This window comes from Trematomus bernacchii, unplaced genomic scaffold (genome assembly GCF_902827165.1).
Source record: "Trematomus bernacchii unplaced genomic scaffold, fTreBer1.1, whole genome shotgun sequence".
NCBI classification, from domain to species: domain Eukaryota; kingdom Metazoa; phylum Chordata; class Actinopteri; order Perciformes; family Nototheniidae; genus Trematomus; species Trematomus bernacchii.
Window position 1 is genome coordinate 3,357,471 of NW_022987821.1, and position 21,019 is coordinate 3,378,489.

At 42.4% G+C, this 21,019-nt stretch overlaps 1 protein-coding gene across 2 annotated transcripts; it reads left to right on the forward strand.

Moving 5' to 3' along the window:
* The first annotated feature begins 9,358 nt into the window (after positions 1-9,358).
* LOC117498892 (NGFI-A-binding protein 1-like) lies at positions 9,359-18,703 on the forward strand. 2 transcript variants are annotated; one of them, XM_034151051.1, is made up of 9 exons: positions 9,359-9,547; positions 9,736-9,920; positions 13,673-14,460; positions 14,544-14,677; positions 14,841-14,892; positions 15,571-15,690; positions 16,271-16,445; positions 17,472-17,615; positions 17,722-18,703. In XM_034151051.1, the coding sequence occupies exons 3-9, from the start codon at positions 13,675-13,677 to the stop codon at positions 17,796-17,798; spliced, it is 1,488 nt and encodes a 495-aa protein (XP_034006942.1). In that variant the 5' UTR covers positions 9,359-9,547; positions 9,736-9,920; positions 13,673-13,674; the 3' UTR covers positions 17,799-18,703. The 2 variants fall into 2 exon arrangements, with proteins under 2 accessions (XP_034006942.1, XP_034006943.1); XM_034151052.1 differs by lacking the exon at positions 9,359-9,547 and having other exon boundaries at positions 9,569-9,920.
* Positions 18,704-21,019: the final 2,316 nt, after the last annotated feature.

A 21,019-nucleotide genomic window follows, 5' to 3' on the forward strand; every position in this document is an offset into this window, starting at 1 on the left:
AATATAAAAAACACATAAATATAATAACATTAATATAATATCAATTATTATATAAAGTAATGAAATAAATATGTGAATAAGTAAATATAATAATAATATAATGTAATATATGATATTAAAATACATATAAAGTCTCAGACTCCTCCAACAGTGTAGGTAAGTTGCAGGAATATGACAAATATATACATATTAAATAAATAAAACATGTCAAATGAAACACTGTACAGTAAATGAAATACTTTCCTATCCTGTGACACCTGATTTTCCCCACAGGGATCAAAATATGTTTATTTGATCTTGATTCGTAGAGTTTCTCACCTACAATCTAAGCTCAGATTGAATTTGTTGGAGCATTATGGACTCCTCTAAACCTCGGACTCTTTGTGCTGCTGCTGCTGGATGTGGAGCAGGACAACAGGGGGACGTTTTGTCCTGGCTGGGATCAATCGCTCCATAGATGACGCCCACCCTGCAGGCCTCTCTGTGGGCGGGCGGTACCCAGCAGGCCGGCCCCGCCTGGCCCTCCTCCGGCCCCCGCAGCCTGCAGGGCAGCACAGCAGGAGAGCTGCACTTTACATCTGAAATCTGACCCCGCTGGGACTTTTAGAGTCACTGTAGGACAGAGCAGAGGTTTCACAGTGGGATCTACTTCCTGTTAGAGGCGGAGTCACTCACTGTCAATAGGGAGGCAATTTGATCAGATAATCAATCTGTGATATACTGTATCTTTTACTGGACTCTCAATTTTTATTTTATTTTTTAGGCATGCATGAATAGGTGAAGGTGCCTCCCAAGCACAGTGTCAGTGCACCCTCATGGCCTTTATCTACAAAGCTTTACTTATAAAGACACCAACAAACCAGGAAGTCACTCAATATGACCACAAAGAGACATTAACAACCGCTATAAAGAGCCCACAAAGACACAAGAAAGAAAATGGACACTCTCTTGGATGTGAGTGGTTTTGCAGGACTTAGAAGTACATGTGTACTGTTTTGTAAATGATGACCTTAATCGTCCACAAAGACAAACCAAAGGACTACAGCGGCTGCATAGAGATACAAAGCAACCAATTCAATGCAGAAAAGCAGTGCTTAAACCTGATTACAGCAGCCAGTTTAGTAGTTCATATTCTACTAATTTGCAGATGTAAAGAAACCTGTTGCCTCTAAATTTGTGTTTTTATACATAAATGATATATAATTATACTTAAAGAGGGCTTATTATGCTCATTTTCAGGTTGCATGTTAGTACTTTGGGCCCCCATCGACATATCTGCAAAACGGTGCTTACTAAGAACTTGTTATGTACCTCAAATGTAGGACGTTTTACTCATGAATATGACACTTTCATATCAGAGAATGTCCAAGATTTTTTCTTGTACATTTACGTTTTTAATCTTGGGAATTCTGAGTTTTCCTCAGAATATTACCCCTCTCTTGTGTCCTTATTTTTCTTCCTACGATGACCTTAATATTACCTGAATAGGGGTTTCAGAAGACAGAAGAACACATGTGTAATAGTCTAACGTGCCTCATGTATACACAATTTATACTGTTTATCTTTTGAGTCATTTAGCCGAGGCTTTTCTACAGAATGAGTCTCATTACAGTTCAACAGCAAAAAGGACTTTCAACTTTGTTTTAAGCGTTGGCCCGAAGCGACCTCTCTGTGACTTCTGATAAAAAATCACTCTGAACACAAACACAGAGCACATTTACATGTTAGTCATTTATCCCGCGCTGTTGTCCAGAGTGAGTTCCCTGACCGCCCACAATCAGGACATCCACATTTGCATTTTACTCACTTAGCTGGAGTTTTATTATTTTTACTTGCAGGGACTTCCAGTAAATTTGCTCCACTCCACTTCCTAAAAGAAGGACAAAACCAGGAAGCATGACTGACGGGAAGTGGATTTTTCTGTGGAATTAATGACAGAAATTCATCCTTCTGGGATTTGACGCTGGGAGAGGTTTTATCAGGAAGGATCTTTATTTATATAGCATTCAAAGCAAAGAGATAACACATTATAAAGCTTTAAAAACCCAAGAGAATCTAAATAAAACAAACTCAAATAAAAAAGACAGCTCGTAGTATTAAAGTTACATTTCCATTTAAAATATAAATATATGTTAGATAAATGAAGGACTTGTTTGTTTGAACATGTTAAAGGACAAAACTACAAAGCCAGGTTCAAGTTATCTGTATTACATTATGAGTAATTGGTGCTTTTAGAAATCCATTCCTTCCACAGAAATGAGACCTCATTTGTCTGATAAGATTTCAAGTAGTCAAATTCCCCTGAAGACTGAAAATAAACTAATCTTTCGTCGAGAGACAATCAGTCACATTTCTCTGAAGCTCTGTGTAGGAACTAGCCACCAAGGAAGATACAGTATCTGATCATTAGCAGCAAACAGCCTTTTATTAATGGAATGAAGAGGACGTTTCTTTACACCTGCATGGTCGATGGTTCAATAACTTGTTTGTTTCAGCAGGTCAAGGACAAAACTATAAAGCCAAGGTCAAGTTATCAGTGTGAAAAGTGCAGAATTACACAATAATTGTCGAATAAGAAAAAACACAGAGTCAAATTCCCCTTAGACTGAGATGAACAAATCTGAGACAATCAGTCGTCACGTTTCTCCGAAGCTCTGTGCAGGCAGGAGCCTCCACGGATGATATGTGATATTTAATTAACGGCAGATAAATCTTTATTTCCTCTGTGTGTTCGGCCCTGTTGTCTTACCAGTGTGTGTATTAGTTGTCGGTGCGTTAATGTCGCCGAGACAAATCCCCGAGCGGCTGTGATGTGCTGCAGGACGTGGGCAGGGCGTGTGGGTACTTGTGCGTGAGGAGCCCTAAGTTTGCAGAGGTTTTTTTCTAATTGAGTCAGGGACTTATGCTGGCAAGGTAGGCGTGTGAGTGGGGGGGAGACTAATCCCAAGCTGCTGTTGTTTTTCGTGCCTGCTGGCTTGAGATCAACAACCTAACAGCAATAATCATGCAGAATGTGTGGCTTCACTTCAAAGCCTGCTCAACTTTGCTCACACCCTTCGCATTGTTTCATCATTTCTACCGTTTTCTTCTTCTTCTGCCGCTGCGAGGGATTTTTCCCCCATCTTTTGTCACATCCATCTCCAGCTTTGATGTGACCTTTCTGCAGAAATTAATCAGACTAATCACACCTTCAGATAAACCCAAAGTTGAGGTGTTTGTGTGCCACATGTGAGGCGCTCTGGTTTCCCTCTGACTGCAGAGTGGTCTGCCTCCGCCTCAGATAGCAGACGTGTCAGACGTCAGCAGCACTCTGGGGTGAGGAGAGCGTGGGCGGCGAGGGTCGCTGAGGCCCGAACGTGGCCAAAACGGGCAAATCCCCTCCACGTCAGCCCACGCCTGTCAGCAGGGGGCTGCAGGGCTTCCCACCAAGCCTTAAAGGTGCAGAGCATTTCAAGACCTCTGAAAACTCCATCGCAGTAATACAGTCTGCTCTGCTTTCATCCCACAGCAGCTGATGCACAATTGTACTTGAAGTGACCTTTTTCTAATGTGTGAGAACCAAACCTTTTTGAACCATTTTATTAAATTTCCAGTTAGATATCCAAACATAAAATATAGAAAAAGCGGAAAATGTTCACAATAGTGAAGCTTAAATTTGATATTTCTTTGACTTGACTTTCACACAGACCTATCAGTATGAGTCAAATAAAGAGCTTTTTGAACATGTCACAGCAGAGGCACAAAATACAAATATGAAGCTGAAAATGAGCAGAATAGGGCCCCTTAAATAACAAAATATATATTTGATATGATGTACTATAATTGATAAAGAAACCTGGCAATACAAAAACTCATTGAAGTTAGCTCCATCTTTAACAGCAAAATAAAATTATGTTTGCATTATTACATTTTAATCCAGTAATATCAGATATATGATAAGGAAATGGCCATTCTTCTTAACAAGTAATTTTAGTTTTAGTATTAGCACGCTAATATGTTTGTACTTTTACTCCAGTATGATTTTTAACGCAGGAGTCACTCGCGGAGTACTTTTGCACTTACTGCTAATTGTTAAGTTGTCAGTCTGATAGAAAAACTTTCTCCACAGTGCAGAGTGTCCGTGTTTTCAGGGTGCATCCTCACAGAGGTGATGTATTTTACTCCATGCGAGTGTGAAGGCAGCAGATTTCCACGCTGGCACACTGAGCAGCAGCAGGGCCCTATAGCTGTTTCTGCAGTAAAGTTTCACACACATAAACACACTGCAGGAACACTGCAGTCTCTATCTGTATGTCACATAACCTCCGCCTACACTCACTACGCCCACACACATCCTTGCCCAAAACGCCCACACGAGTGTAATCAGTGTGCAAAGAGACACACACACACACACACATCGCCCCTATACACACTCCCCGCCCACGCAGGCACACACGTGTTCAGTCAGACATAAGCCGCTCATACCATCCCACACTTTCTCAACAGACACAAAGTAAGACTGAGCAAACACACCGGCTTTATTCACACACACACATTCTTTCTCGTGGCCTCGTACGGCATCATACAAAAAAAACTGCTTAAACTACTTTCTAACCAGATTTTGTTGATTTCACAGCATTTCTCTTCACATCCACGCCCGTCTGAAATGTGCCCGCCACCCAAACACAGGGTGGAGACGACAATAAGAGGACATTTTTTTTTTTTTTATCTGCTGCTTTTTGGCATTCCCTCCAAATGAAAAGGGACACTCAATGACAGGCAGTAGCACCGCCTGGAGACTGAATCATGCCGCTCTGTTGTTCCCCCCCTCCGCTCTTTCTTTCCTCCTAAAGAGGGAACTTGGATGAAAAGAGCTGCTTTTTTAGAGCGCAAAGTGTTGAGGATGTGGGAAGGAGAGGGGAGGGAGGGGAGGGAGAAGGGGAGCAGAGCAGCGTGGGCGCTCTGACAGGGCGAGGGGCTGACAGGCCCAGGCGTGGGCGTGTCATTGAAATGTGTTTCTACTCCGGAGGGGGGAGAAGAAGAAGAAGAAGAAGAAGAGAAAAGTTGCAGGGAGAAAGAAAAGGAGAAGAGCTGCAGAAATTAGACAAACAGGCGTCTCCTGAAAAGTGAAATATGAAGAGGCTTCTTGCCAAATGAGATACATCCACTGTTTGGAGGCTTCTGTGGGGAGGGGGGGATGCAGGAAGAAAAAAAGTGACGCCTACTCTGTGGGAATGATTGACAGGACGACATGAAAGCAGATTGCTGCTGTCGTGTGAAAGCCTTGTACCGCTCGCTCTCGGCGGTTATAATGTTTTGAGGACTAAATTGAAGGGGATTTAGGGAAACATTTAAGATCAGGGTCAGATGGAGTCAAAACAAGATGGAGTTTTGCTACATCGCAGAAAGGTGTTATGGGTAACCGGCAAAATTGCATCGTGATGACCTGTGTGTCTGCATAATCTCAAACAACCAAAGAGCAATTTTCTTTAAGCCGCAAAATATCTTTGCTCATCGGTTAAAGTTTGCACAACATTTTGAGGGAAATCCTTCAAAATATGACATTTATATGACTTGAATTAATTATTCTAGATGTGTTACGGCTGCAATTATGATCTGTTTAGCTTGTTAGCATGCTAAAATTATAATAATCCCTAGTCATAAACCAAAAAGTCTACATGATGAAAAATCAAAGCATATTTCTAACAAACCAGTCCTTTTTAATGCAGAAAAAGTCCATTTTATTCAACTTTTTCTGATCAACTCTCAGTTAATGTAGTCTTCCGTACAGACGATCATGTAAATCTGGTCTCCATGCAGAGGAGAAGTGTAAAGGAGCAGGGCTGTGGTGTGAACTTGGGTAAACTGGGAAACTGGGACTTGTGGGAACAGGCAGCCTGGGTGTCGACCTACCTCACAGTGTGGGTGGACATCCTATTTCCTGCTCTCGCTTTAATTTGCTTCTTGTTAGATATTGAGTGTGTGTGAAGGTGAGGGAGGGAGGAGAGAAGTGGGAGAGGAGGGAGGTCAAAAGGGAGAGATATGGAGCTAATATTCTTTCCCCTCTCCGTTTCTTTTAGAATTTGATTTGATCCCCGTCTGCTCGGAAGCTGATCCACGGGAACGCCGTTAGAAGGTCATAGCTGCATAATAACACACACACACACACACACACACACACACACACACACACACACACACACACACACACACACACACACACACACACACAGAGCAGAAGCCAGACGTGGAAGACTGCTGAAGGTGGGTGGATTGGAATCCTACCTGCCTACCTGCGTTTGGAAAACACATCATAAATATTTGCATGAAACTCTATTCTTGACTTCAGATATACAAAATAATCTCAGCTTATAATTATTTCTTCCTTATGACATGCTCCTTTGTACTGTAGAAACTGGATTTTCAAGCAAAGATATACATGTACATTTCAGTGACATCTGCAATCATGACTCCATAGCAGCAACCAGTTAGCTTAGCTTAGTTTAGCTCAAAGACTGGAAACAGTGGGAAACAGCTAGCAAGACTGTGTCCAATTCTTAGCAGGACAGTAAATAAATTAAAGTATTTATTATACAATTTCTTTAAAGTGTTAAATATCTGAATGTCTGTAGTATTTGTATAGTTGCCAAAAATGAATTAATATGACTTTAAAGGCAAGCTAAATTGCATTTTTACATATTATTATATATAAATATTCAAATAAGTATGTGCTATTCTCCATACTAATTGTAATTGTGCTGAAAAATAATACATTTTGGCTTATTAGTGATTTCTTATGTTTATTTAACATTTTTGGTATCAGCATGATACTCCTGCCGGATGTTTTATTCATGCATAATCTGCCGTTTTGCTTTGATATTTGTATTAGTTTCCTTCTGAAATTAATTAGAGGATCTGAAAAGCACGCAGTCCCACCCCGTCCACCCCCCCCCCACACACACACACACACACACACACACACACACACACACACACACACACACACACAGACAGACAGTACAAATACTAGTTTTCTCATCATTTGGGCTTTTGAAGACACATAAAAGGAGCTGCAGCGTTGAGTGTAAATTGTTTTATTCTATTTTTCGGCTGCTGTGTTGGGGGTGTAGATGGGAGGGCGAGGCTTTTTGGGGGTGTGGGTGTGTCGTTGTTTGACAGAAGCCGTTCTGGTTTTGTCCCCAGGGTGAAACTCTGGTGGCGGCTGGCCTAATTCCCCAAAATAACTCATTGATGGGGAATCAAAGTGATCGTGTGGAGATTTGATTTGAGCTCTGAGCGACATTTACTCGCAACTCTGCTCGCTTTTTTGGGGTCTCATCTTACATGGAAATATTGAAGTTTCCCGCAATAGAACGCAGTATTTCCTTCCCCAGTTATCAATTTAGTTTAAAGGGGCCCTATTATTCCTATTATCTGGGTTTTTCCTTCCCTGTAGTGAGTTGTATAGGTTTTGTTGCATGTAAATGGTCTGCAAAGGCTAAAATTCCGGTTAACCAATCACAACAGAGCTTACTACTAAAACTTTCCTATTTCTTATGGTAGTCAGTACAAGTTGTAGCTGGTTAAAGGCAGTTGTGGTAGTATACGTATGAGTTCTTTATAGTCCCATCCTAGTATCAGTAGTGTAATTCTGCAGTAGTGTGCATACTTAAAGGGCACTTTTGTCAGTTTATTGAGTTTTAATGGAGAAAAGAAGAGTCATTCTGGGGAAACACCATGCTGCAAATCAACCTAAAACACACTCACTCACTCACTCACACACACACACCACCCACACACACACACACACACACACACACACACACACACACACACACACACACACACACACACACACACACACACACACACACACCACACACACACAGGGCTTCCTGGGGCCCACTTCCCTGTGTTGAAAACCATTTGCATGTCTCACATCAGTGAAATCTGGATTGACCGTTTGCATACAGCGTGTTTCATTGACGCAGTTCTGTGGCGCCATAGTGCCCTCACACGTGACTAAACACACGCACACACACCTCGTACAGATATCAGTCAGTGTGACATTTATTATTCATTTTGTGACACATGTGCAGGTGACTCTTCTTCTGGCAATCCACTTACTGGCAGTTAAAGTGAGTGTATTGCTGTACTCGGGGTCAATATGAACTCCTATACTCAAATACCTCCATTTCAGAAATGTATTTTCTATAAACTAGAATATACTAATACCACAACTATTGCTACAAAGTAGACTATGAAACAACTTATGCGTACATTTTACACAAAAAAATGACATCCGGACAAAATGTACATATAACAAATATATACATGTTAAATATATTTAATCAATTTATAGAGAAGATATTCACATTAAAACATAGTTCAAACAATTCTTTTAAATTATTCTAAAAATCAATTTTAAGACATTTTAAAGTCATTAAATCACTTTATCATATAGAAAAACGGTTGTGGCAGAATGTGAGTGACCAATTTTAAAATCTTAAGACTATCAGTTTTGACAATATTTAAATGTGAGGATTAAAATATGGAGAAATTGTGCAGCATTAATTTAGTTTGAGAACATAAAGTGTGCAAACTGCTGTGTCTCTCTGTGGGTGTTGAACCTGCCTGTGTTTGGTATTCCGTGCAGAAAGCCTCCCACGCCCCGTGTGTCCGCCCACGCGCGGATTTGCGTCACGCAGGGAGCAGCGTGGGCGCGAGAGAGAGAGAGAGAGAGAGAGAGAGAGCGAGAGAGAGAGAGAGAGAGAGAGGAATATCCCACTTTATTCTGCTGCCTGCGTCAAACTGCGTGCAGTTAGAACGCAACAGACAGGAAGTGCTAACAAAATAAAAGCATGTGAAATATGACTTTGCATTAACAACGCATCTGGGTTTTTTCAACAGTAGTGGAAGAAGTATTTAGATTATGTGCTCAAGTAAAAGCCTTAATGCCAAAAAATACGGAAGTACTATTAACATGTCTGTATCAAAAGATATCCGAAATTATCAATAATCAGAAATACTTTATTCGTCCCGGGAAAATCCCATTATACAGTAGTTATTCTACTCCAGGTACATTTAACACTGTTACAGTAATAAGTAAAATAAAATAAAAAATAGACTGCCATATACAACTAAATGAAAAACACATTAATAAAATAAAAATAAAGACGAATCCATGGTGCATTTTGCATAATGGCTGCTATAAATATATATAAATATAAAAAAAAAAATGCAGAGATCTGTTACAGGTTTCAAAATAGAGGTCTATGCTTTATATTTGAGTATATTTAGTATATTAAACATTTTTCAAGGGCATAACTCATGCATATAGCTTTTGGTCCAGTGCTTTTATTTTGTTAAGACAGCCGGAAGTGCTTGTTTGTGTGTGACTACGTCTGTGTTGACGGTGGTGAATAGTGCAGGGGAGTGGAGAGACGCTGGGAGAGGACTCAAACACTCACTCACACACACTCACTCACTCACTCACACACATTCACACACGCATACACACACTCAACACACACTGGGAGGAAAAAGACGCACCGAAAGACGCACGAAGGTCAGAGGCTTTTTTTTTTTTTAACTGATATTCTGCGCTTTTTTTCTCCTCTCTCTCTACAGGAGAAAGAAAAAGTTTCCAGAGAGAGAGCAAGAGGAGAGCAGTGTCGCTCCGTTTGAGCACGCATAGACAAGCACGCGCGTCTTCTTTGGTCTTGGAAATAATTTTTGATTTCTTCCTTTTTTTAGATTTGTTTGGCTTTGCTGTCCTGGGGGATCCCTTCTGTGCGGGCTTTCCTTTTTATATATTTGTGCACAAATTCACACCCCAGGCTCTGTGTTGGTAAACAGTGAAGAAGAAGAAGAAGGAGAAAGAGCAGAAGAAGAAGAAGAACTGGACCAGGGCGGACCAAAAGGGGCCAGACACTCACCAGGTAGGCACAATTAGTCCTAAATCCTGCATGTTACCTGAACATAGTGATGCTTTTATCCTTATGTCTGTCATAATTCTGCAAATTAGCACCAAACAACCCTTTATTATAGTGCAGGAAAAGCTTTCAAGTATCATAAGATGTCTGTAAAACTCTACTATAACGAGATATAACTGCATTACTGAGCATTTGCTGTAAGTCTCTATTGGAAAATAAGAGATAGAAATACATTAAAGGAGTTAATAATAGCCAAATGTGGTTTTAATCTCACACGTACTATAGGAAATGATGAATATATGATAAGACATGAACAAAGCACAATTATATTTGTCATCATAAACCGGAGTTTATTTCTTCTGATTTGTCATTTGAACAGCTTGTGTGTCATTGTCAACTGGGATGTTATTTTTAGCCGCTCTAGAGCCATTTTTAACACTCAGAAATGGTGTGAAATATGATCAAATATGCGTCTAAAGACCAAGAGACACACATGTATAAACACATTTCCCGCGTTCCTAATGCTGACTAAATATCATTGCTCCAGAGAAAAATTGGGAAATTTCTCATGAATCATAAAAAAAATCAACACATTCCTCACTTAAGATAACCCTCTGCTGCTTAGAATTTCACCTGGAAAACTACACATCAGCCTGTGTGTGTGTGTGTGTGCGTGTGTGTGTGTATATATAATGTAAGTGTGTGCGTGTGTGTGTCATTGTGCCGGCACACGCCTCAGTTCTCCAGGTGAAAAGCCAAACTCGCTAAACTCGCTTTTGTGTAGCAGGACTTCAATTAGTGCCTGCCATTCACTGCCTACCATAACTCGCATCACACACACGAATGCGCACACACACACACACACACACACACACACACACACACACACACACACACACACACACACACACACACACACACACACACACACACACACACACACCAGTAAGATACCAGTCTTGAGACGGCTGTTGACCTAATACCCTGACAATAAGCATTTTTCAAAGATTTTCTTTTCTCATAATCCATTTCTCTATTTATTGAGCAGTGCGATGCTTTTTAAAGCTGCAGGATTATTTTATTCTCCAGACAGACGTCCGCTTTTGGCAGCTACGCGCACACACACACACACACACGCACACACACAGGAGTTCACACTGCAGCTAAATATAGGCATTCAATTCACACATTGGCGCTTTATTATGGAAAGACCAGCAGAGAGAACCAGCAGTGACAACCTCTGTTTGCTGCAGTGTTGCATTGTTTTTCTCTTTGAATTTTTAGGAAATATTGAACTAAATTCCTCAAGACCATACATCAAGTTGTATTTATACTTTTACTATCCATGATATGTGTAAGATATAAAGTTCCTTTTAGAAGAAAGCTTTTCTATGTGAATGCAATATAGGTATTTATTTTGATAACTGGATTTAGGAAATGTAGGTTTTTTCTTAATATCAAGCTCTCGATATACATTTAAATCTGCTTATATTTAATGTTTCTACAGATATAACTTACATTTGACCAAATATGATTCTGCTTATTGATTCTTTACGTTATCTGGCCCTCAATTTCATCTTTTGTCTCTTAATTTGAGTTAAAGGTAGGGTAGGTAAGTTTGAGAAACCGGCTCGAGATACACTTTTTGTTATATTCCATGGAATGCTCTTAACATCCCGATAGCAATGAATATCTGAAGTGCTTTGACAAAAAATCCATAAAAAAATGTCATCTGTGGAAGCCGTAATACTGTAAAAAGCACGACCAATCATCTGAGCCGGCCCGGCTAAAATAACTGGATGGCCTGCCTGCCTGTCAGCCTTCCATCTGTGCACAAACTTATCTCGTGCCCTCATTGGTCATGTGCGCGTTCGTGTGTGTTGGAGGAGGGGCTCTGTAAGGAAGTGGCAGATTTTCTCCGGTTGTGTATTTTCAAATTCTAGCGATCTCGAGCCGGTTTCTCAAACTTACCTACCCTACCTTTAAATAAGCTTTAATAAATGACCTTTTAGTCATAAATCATGAGATAAGATGCACATTTTCCAATTGTTTCAGCCTGAGTCGGTTTTCCCATCAATGCTGCGCGCAATGAACTTCCTTCCACTTGCATGACATTATTTTCCCACAGTGATTTATGTCTTATCATTTTCTTATACAGCACTCACTGGTTTTTGTCAACCAGGTTATTACAGTAATTCATTCAGCAGGTTGATCCACTTAATTGTATTCTACTCATGTGCCTCTAGCCCTTTACTGTGACATGTCTCCATGCTTTAATGTTCAAAAAGCTCTTTATTTCTCTCATACTGCCTGTGCTGCAGCACCTCTTTTCACCCTCTGTCTGAAACCAGAGCCCAGTCTGCTCTGATTGGTTAGCTGGCCGGCTCTGTTCAACCGCTTAGAGATGTCCCGCACCTTAGCCTATCACGTACAATGTGTTGGAGCGCTAGCCAATAGTTTACATGCACGTAAACCTATAACACAGTACAGGCAAGCAGAATAGGGTGTCTTCAAGCTGTAGAGCTAAAATGTGTCTGTGTACATTATTTAAAGTTGAACAACAGGCTAGAAAAGCCTCATGGGAGGTGTTGTTTTGTGAACGCTAACAAAGGAATCATTGTTTAGACTCTTACTGTAAGTGATACTCATTTAGCTTCAATTATGGATCTTGGGAACACATTTCTTAGAAAGAAAGATGAGAGACTTAGATCCGTAAAACATGTCCGCTTTGTAAAGATTTTTGCCAAAAGCCTTATTAGCAACAGCAATGTGTGGTTGTAGATGAAATAAAAGTCTTCTTTTAGTCCTCTCAGTTGTCATTTTCTGGAGTAAAGGCCTGCCTGGCTCTCTGCGCCTATTCTGGGCGAGGCAGCCCTCCACCTACACATCCTGCAGGGGTGGAGAGAGGCATGTGGTCCTCGGACTGCCACTCCTCTGTTAGCTCGGCCTCCGCACAGCCTCACATGCACATAGGAAGAGTGGAAAACAAGCCTCCACTTCTTGCCTCTCCTCAAATTTTAGGTGGCAAGCGACAAGTCTTTGGCACAGAGTGTTTCTTTGCTTTGTTCGGATGCAGAGTGGAGGCAGAGTGAATGACAGCGAAGATAAATACTCATCTGGCAGCAGAGAAAAAGTTTATTCACAGGGTGCTGCATATGTGCAGCGAAAACAGGAGATAAAAGGTGTTTTCAAGCACAATATTGGCATAAAGTGCTGTGAAAGAATTCTAAATGAGCCGAGTAAAAAGCAGCTTTCTCCTCTTTAACCCCGTGCACCTGCAGAGAGGCGCTTTATCCCACACATTACATCTAAAAATGTAAAGCACTCTGTAAAGATCAAATGTAACATTTGCATACACCTGCTGAGGCCTGATAAACTGCAATCATGCACCTGCCAGGAAGATATGCACAGTACAAATATAAATCATGTAAATCATGTAAATGTGGCTCTATGTCTGTGATTTAGGCGCAGGATCAGGTGAGAGAACACGCTGTGTGAGGGGAGAACACGTTGGGACTTAGAATTCACACATACATTCTCAGACTAAGCTAAGCTTTATTTCCCCCAAACACAGGGATCTATTCATATAAATAATGTATATACTGTTATAATATTTTTATTTTAAGGAATTAATCTAAAATTAAAATTGTATACCATTTTTTCATATTGTACAACAATTAAGCCAACAATACATATGTATAACGTGTATTAAAAAAAGAAAATGATGATGATTAAATAATAATGTGCCCCCCCTTCAGGTATGGCGGCCGTGTTGCCGAGGACCCTGGGCGAGCTGCAGCTGTACCGCATCCTGCAGCGGGCCAACCTGCTCTACTACTACGAGGCCTTCATCCAGCAGGGAGGCGACGACGTGCAGCAGCTGTGCGAGGCGGCGGAGGAGGAGTTCCTGGAGATCATGGCGCTAGTGGGCATGGCCAGCAAGCCGCTGCACGTGCGCCGCCTGCAGAAGGCGCTGCGGGACTGGGTCACCAACCCGGCCATCTTCAACCAGCCGCTCAGCTCGCTGCCCGTCTGCAGCATCCCCGTCTACAAGCTGCCCGAGGGCTCGCCCACTCTGCAGGACCGCGCCGCCAGCGTCAAGATGCCCAAAGCGGTCGCCGCCGCCTGCTCCGACCCCGGGAAGCTGGACGTGGCGCGGGACAAAGTGTCCGCCGGGTCCCCCCTGCAGGGCGGCAGCGAGGCCCGCTTCTGGTCGGGCCACAGCAACGACAGCGAGCACAGCCTGTCGCCCTCTGACCTCGGGTCGCCGTCCTCCCCCAGGGACGCCTTGGAGGCTCTGGACGCCGCCGCCGTGCAGTCCGTCCTGGAGTGTGTGGACAGGATGGCCCCAGGACTCCCCAAGGCAGACTTAGCCGAGGTGAAGGAGCAGCTGAAGAACAACAAGAAGATGGCTAAGATGATTGGACACATCTTCGAGTTGAGCGACGACGAGCCGCGCAGGGAGGAGGAGATTCGGAAATACAGCGCCATCTACGGGCGCTTCGACTCCAAGAGGAGGGACGGGAAACACCTGACGCTGCATGAGGTTAGACACACAACAATGCTTTATTAAAAAAATGGATTTTCCCTAAGAGATCCTCGTGGTTTAACTGTTTGAATCGTCCACAGCTGACGGTGAACGAGGCGGCGGCGCAGCTCTGCATGCGGGACATGGCTCTGCTCACGCGCCGTGACGAACTCTTCGGACTCGCACGGCAGATCTCCAGAGAGGTCACCTACAAATACACATACCGCACCAGCAAGTGAGCAACACAACACTTACATTATGTTACTGTGCTTAACTTCTTAAATAATGCAAGGTTAGATGTTAAAAAGCTGATTTGACCAGAGTAATATTTAGCTTCCTGCTTTTGGATAAACTTGCTTTAGTATGAAGTCCTAAAGTGTGTCCTGTTATCTGTGCAGGTCTCGCTGTGGAGACAGAGACGAGCCGTCCCCTAAAAGGATTAAAACAGAGGTAAGGTCAATGAAATGAAATAAAACTCTTTATGTGTGTTACATATGCAGGGTTGGTGTTACTGTCCCTCTGGAGGGAACACAGGGATTTGAGCCTTTGCAGAACATTTACTTACAAAAACCTATATAACACTACCGGAAAGGGAAAACCCTAAAAGACACAACGTTATATGTGTGTGTATTTGTGCAGCTTTCTGAAACAAAGCGACCTCACAGCGCTCCTCTCCTGACACACTTGGCTCTGAGACTTTTCTTTAAACTCTGAATGGCTCCTCTTTCTCTTTGCGAAGCACTGATTTAAAACATGTGGAGGCTGTGAACTCTGCAGGGACTCTAAACAAGACAAAGAGCCGACACCTGCTCACAGAAAAAATACTCCGAGCTCCCAAAAGAGGGACGCGTGCCAAAACTCTAAGAAAATCTAAAGAGAAAACCACTGTATTTTATCAAAGAATTCACAAAATGTTTTAACTAACTTACATCAGAACAAGCTTTAAAAAATAAAGCATGTGTCATTTGTGTTTGAATGTAGAAATAAAGCTTGTCCTCACGTCATTTAAACTCACAGAAACTTCAGAAGCAATCACCCTCAAATCTGACCTAGAATCTGCTTCTCTCCTCTTCCTGTTAAATTATTAAAAAGAATAATTATCAGGTATTTCTTCTTCCTCGCCTTCAGGAGAACTTCTTTGACATCCAGGAGGCGCTGCAGGCGATCCACATGCGGCAGGAGATGCTGAGGGAGCAGCTGGCCTGCGCCAAGTCCAAAGGAGAGGAAACCGTCGGACGAAATCTGCAGGTAAGAACAAATAAACCCAACTGAGAAAACTGAAAATCTGACAACAATGAAACAATTTGATGTCACCTGCCGTTTGAAAAGGATTCCCAGCAACACATGGCGACAGATCTCCCTGTGAGCAGATGTTAGTGGCAGCAGGATCCAGTTTGATCCCAGTATTGTTTCCTCATTGGTTTTCCAGGGCCCCTGCTTCTGTGGCTTGTTCCTAATTAGAGAGTGTGGGAGGGGAACTCATTACCAAGACAACATGTTCATGTGACCTTCACTTCTTGATATGGGAAACATGCTGTATGTCTCTTGTTGGCACCTGCTGCTGCTACTCATGTTGATGTTAAAGGGGCCCTTTGGGGTTTCTTTTCCTGTATATAGGTGTAGGTTTTAGTGCATATAAATGGTCTCCAAAGGCTAAAATCCCTGTGTTCCCTCCAGAGCGAGTTTCTCTCCCCCCCTGGCCCGTATTGTTTTATTTCTTCTGCAGTAGTTTCTGACTTGCTAACAAGCTGAAATAGAATAAGAGAAGTTTAAAATAACTGAGTAAACCAGACACATAAACTTTAAATATGATGTGTGTTGCCTCCAGATGCAGCTGGAGCGTCTGCTGGCGCGGCAAATGGAGATCCTGCAGGACGCGGCGGTGCAGGAGCGTCTGCAGGCTCTGGACTGGAGGATCCCCCCCGCCGCCTTAAAGTACCTCAACGGCGCTCACAACACCAACGGAGCCGCCGCCGCCGCCGACGCCAGCAGAGACAACCAAGGTACGAGAGGGAAAACTCCTTTAAATCACGAGACATTTTAGTGCATCTAAAGACAGGAAAATCATCGCACAGAAACAAATTGTAATGTCAGAAACTCTTCTGATAAATCAAGTCCCCCTTGTTTGTTGTATGTGTATGCCCTACCGCTCCAATCAGGAAACCCCCCCGCTGTGGGTGCCTGAATCATAAAGTGACTTCATGTTATTTTGATGTAAAGAGTGTGTCATGTCCGTAAAGCCACGGGATGTGTGTGTGTGGATTAAAAAACAACACCTATGGGTGCTGACTGTCACTCTCTATCTGAAACACAAGGAGAAGCGAGGCATCATTATTCAGCATGTGATTCTCCTGCGGGCCTCGTCTCATTTTCATCCCTCTCCTCCCTCACACACTCCCGACAGCTCATTATATCGCTGTTCCCACAAATCCCACAATGCACCTGTAATTATCACGCCCACGCCTGTTTACCTCCAGCCAGTTGCCTGGAGGGGGGCGTCTTTCTCTCTCTCCGACTCTGTCTCTCTCTCTCCTCCCCCTCTTCTTCTCGCTCCTTCCTCCTCCTCTTCATGTCTTTTTTCCTCCCTGTCAATTCTTCTTCTTCTTCTTTGTCCTCTGCATGTCCTTACCTCCTTCGTTGTCCCCTGTTTTTCTTAAATGTCATCCCGTAATCTCTTGAATATTTGTCGTCCCCCCCCCTGCCTGAAACGCTGCATTGGACTCCTTTGTTTACTTCCTTGACATAGTGACATCCATATGGAGCACATTTCTATCACACATTGTACATGATAGGCTAATGGGCGTGACTTCTCTAAGAGGTTGACCAATAACAACAGCTAAGGATAAGACTCTAATCTGGGAAACAAGTGTGCATGAAAACACAATAAAAACCTGTAAAATGCTGAAAATACGTAGAGGATGTTCAGTGAAAGATAAATAAAAAACAACACACTTCGTCCCCACATGTGCTGTAAAACAAAGCTGATGGAGAAGAAATAACCCTGCTTGTCTCGTGTGTTTCTGTCTCAGACGAACGACCAATCAACCTGCGCGTGGTCAGTCAGAACATGCAGGAAGGAGACCTCCCATTGGGCAAGCAGCTAGCCAATGAGCTGAAGCGCCATCACAACCACAACCACAGCAACACAGACGACAGCAAAACACCAGCAACAGGTGAGTGACGCCAGGGAAAACACAACAGTAAATCCTACAGGCTTTTGAGACTGATGAATAAATCGAAAATGCAATGTGAGTAATTCCTTTTTGTCTCCATCTTCAGAAAACGGGACGTCGCAGCGAGCGTGCAGCAACGCGGAGAAGAAAACCATCAAGTCAGAGCCGGAAGACTCCACATAGTGCCTCCCGCCTCGCCCCCCCACCACCCCACTCACACCTGACAGTATGCAGTTATTACCCATCAATAGATACTAAGCAAGCACAGCCACAGTAGAGCCTTAACAACCAATGTTGCCTCATGAAAAGCATTTATTTTTCTTTATTTTGTAATTTTGTTTTGTTCAAAGAGAGAGTTGTGTCTGTTATTATACACGTAATTTAAGAGTGATCTGTGTGTATACCTCGGCCTGGTGTTTTTTTTATATATTTGTTGCTTTCTTACAGGGGCTGAGTCTGACCCCAAATGTAGATTCAGAGGTGAGATTAAAGCAGAAATGTTGTTCTGTTCAGCGTCTTGGGAAGACTTCATATGACTACCATGTAGCCAAAGTCGTAAAGCCTTCAAACTGACTTGTACCTTCAAAATTAAGCTGCAGATGCTGCCAATATTCAGTTGTATTCCTAAATATTTCAAGTATCTGGGGTTTTTTCCTCAGATGTTTGTTGCTAATAGTACTGTAGAGATGCAAGACTGAAATATCTTGATAACATTTGATAGACTGGCACAAATTGTTACTTAATGTTGAGATTTGCAATAGCTAGCATCCCAATTAACACTTCATTTGTATGACTTTACGAGGCATTTATATTTATTCTACAGATGTTACAAGAAATATCCAAAGATTTAGCAGCGTCTGAAATGATTTCCCTGAGTCACCCTCCGTCCTCTGAGCCTCTTTCTCCCAAATCTAACTTATTCATTTGTATTTGTACTGTAGAAGTTTAAAAGTACTGTATAGGGAGATTGAGTTCAGATTCAGCCCCTTTAGCAGGTTTGTCTTTTTGTCGTTCACTTCAAACGGGAGCAGGGGACAGGTGGGATTTTAATCCTCCCTCTTCCCCCCACCCCCCCCCCCCCCCCCCCCCCCCCCTCTCCTCTTCTGTGTATATTTCTGGAAGGTAATTTAAGAGCAAGATGTATAGGAGCTGTTGTGGAGAAACAGCAGGGGACCTCTGCCATCCGCCTGGGTAGGATGGCATGCCGGAGGCCGAGCTAATTGCTTCATTTCACTTTGTAATTTACAAAATCACTGCTGTAGAAGGGAAACCACACATCTGCAAACAGATTATTTCAGAAATAGACATGCCTGCAGGTTTTAAAAACGATATTAGGTCGTAAAATCCAACTTGTATGTCAAATATTAAGATTGCAGGTATGTGGTTTTTGCAATAACAGCAGAAAAAAAGCAAGTCAATTGCTGCCCGGGTCTGTAAATAGTAACAAATAGTGCTAGCCTAATCTCGCCACCAGTTCGTAACTTTGTTGTAGATTTTCGGTGTCAATACAAGTGTTTATGTATAAGCAAAATCAAGAAAAACTTTAAGTGTCCATTGAGGAAAAAATAGTGTCTGGTATATAAAAACACTTTACATGATGATGATGTTGGTTAGCCTTAGCTCTTAACAGTGTTTATCCACCTGTGATGGCCATCAGTGCTTATTTCAGAGTTTTTGCTGTTTAAAGGAAAACAAATGAGTGTTTCTATGTGTTCATCACGCCGTGTAAATACGTCTCTTCTCCTCTGACCCCCTGCAGATAGATTAGTCCCACTCTGGCAGACCAATGCAATATTTATGTGAGTAATAAGTCTATTATGTGGATCCATCTCTTTGTCATGTGCTCAGTAACTGTACGTCTGTCACAAATTACTTGTGGCGGTGTTTAGAGACATCTTCATGGGGGTTGTTTTGTTCCAAGCAGCCACTATGACGAGGATGTTAAAGCTAAGCTAGCTGGTGGATTCTGGGGGAAATCGTATCGGCCTCGTTAGCGTGCGATGTCTCCGAGAATAGCCCTGCCGTGTCACTGATCCCCTCCTCACTGTTTATTGTAAAGTGATAGATTAGGCTTCACCTAGTTATGCACCTGTTTTTTAAACACTAATATATTTTATTTGTTATACAGCACATAAACATTAAACTTTATTTTTTTGAACTCTATTGTGAGGTGCTTTCTGTGATCTGTAGAGGATGTAACATAATAACTTTGCCTTTGCTCCTTCTTCTTCTCCTTTAAGTCGGACCAGCTTCCTTTTTAAAGGAGTTTCTCTGTCTCCTGTTTGTGTTCTTCTTCTTCTTCTTGTGTTTTTTCTGCTGTTGCATTGAGATGAATCCCTGCGCAGGCCCATTTGCATCAGCGTCACATCGACACATTGTGAAACTGGCTGATGACTCACTCTGACGCAGGTCCTTTTTTCACATACTTCCCATCATCCTCCCTCCTTCTCACTCACACACACACACATATATACACACATCCCCCCTCTCCTCCACCTCCAAGTCACTGATGATGTGTTGCCCTGGTAACGCCTGGATGTGGGCGGCTCCACGGGGGTGGGCGGTGGGACGCCAGCCGCTAAAGCAGCGTGGGAGGGATCTGCACCCTCGCTCTGAAAAAGGAGCAGGAAGTTGATTTTTTTTTTGAGAAGGTGTGGGAGACGCTGAATTATCGCCTCTCTCCTCCCTGCAGCTTCGTCAGGGATCGCCTTGTTTGTTTCCCTCCTTTGTTCTGTTCACAAAGATTTAAAAATACAATGAGACAGAATGGAGAAATGTGTAATGGGACTCTTGAGATTTTAGGGGCCCAGACACGGAGCAGAAAGTATCTAAAATATATCTTTATACAGAAACATTTACCAGCCAACCCTAAAACTAATCTAACCCTGAATAATCGCAAAACATCCCACACACTCCCCCCCCCCCCCCCTGCCTGAAACGCCTCCATTGGACTCCTTTGTTTACTTCCGGAACATAATGACATCACTACGGAACACTCACGCTCCAACACATATGACGATCACTAACCAATGCATCTGTGCCTCTTTTAACACTATTATAAAATTCGGATAAAAGAAAAATAGTTACAATGTGAACTCTTGTAAAAAACAACAACCTACAAGAACATTTAGTTGGAAATCCCCTTAAATTCTTGACCTTAATACATAGAAATGTGAGTTTCCGGCAGTGCATTTTTTTCCAAATTCATGTTCCAAGCAAAACATTATTTCTCAGCATGAATCCTTCTTGGAGCTCCGCGTGGGTGGAGTTTACAGAGATTCAGATAAAGTCAGATAAAAGTTGGGAACCACAGAAAAGTAAACTTACAAAATACTTTCCAGTGAGTAATCTCTAATGTAGGTCAATATTTAATACGTGGTGTCAATGTCGACCCACCCACGCTG

Bases quoted from the DNA above. Each gene is read 5' to 3' on its own strand.
- LOC117498892 (XM_034151051.1), top strand. From the start codon at position 13,675: ATGGCGGCCGTGTTGCCGAGGACCCTGGGCGAGCTGCAGCTGTACCGC. The intron at 14,461-14,543 runs GTTAGACACACA...AATCGTCCACAG, and splicing joins AACACCTGACGCTGCATGAG to CTGACGGTGAACGAGGCGGC. The intron at 14,678-14,840 runs GTGAGCAACACA...TTATCTGTGCAG, and splicing joins TACACATACCGCACCAGCAA to GTCTCGCTGTGGAGACAGAG.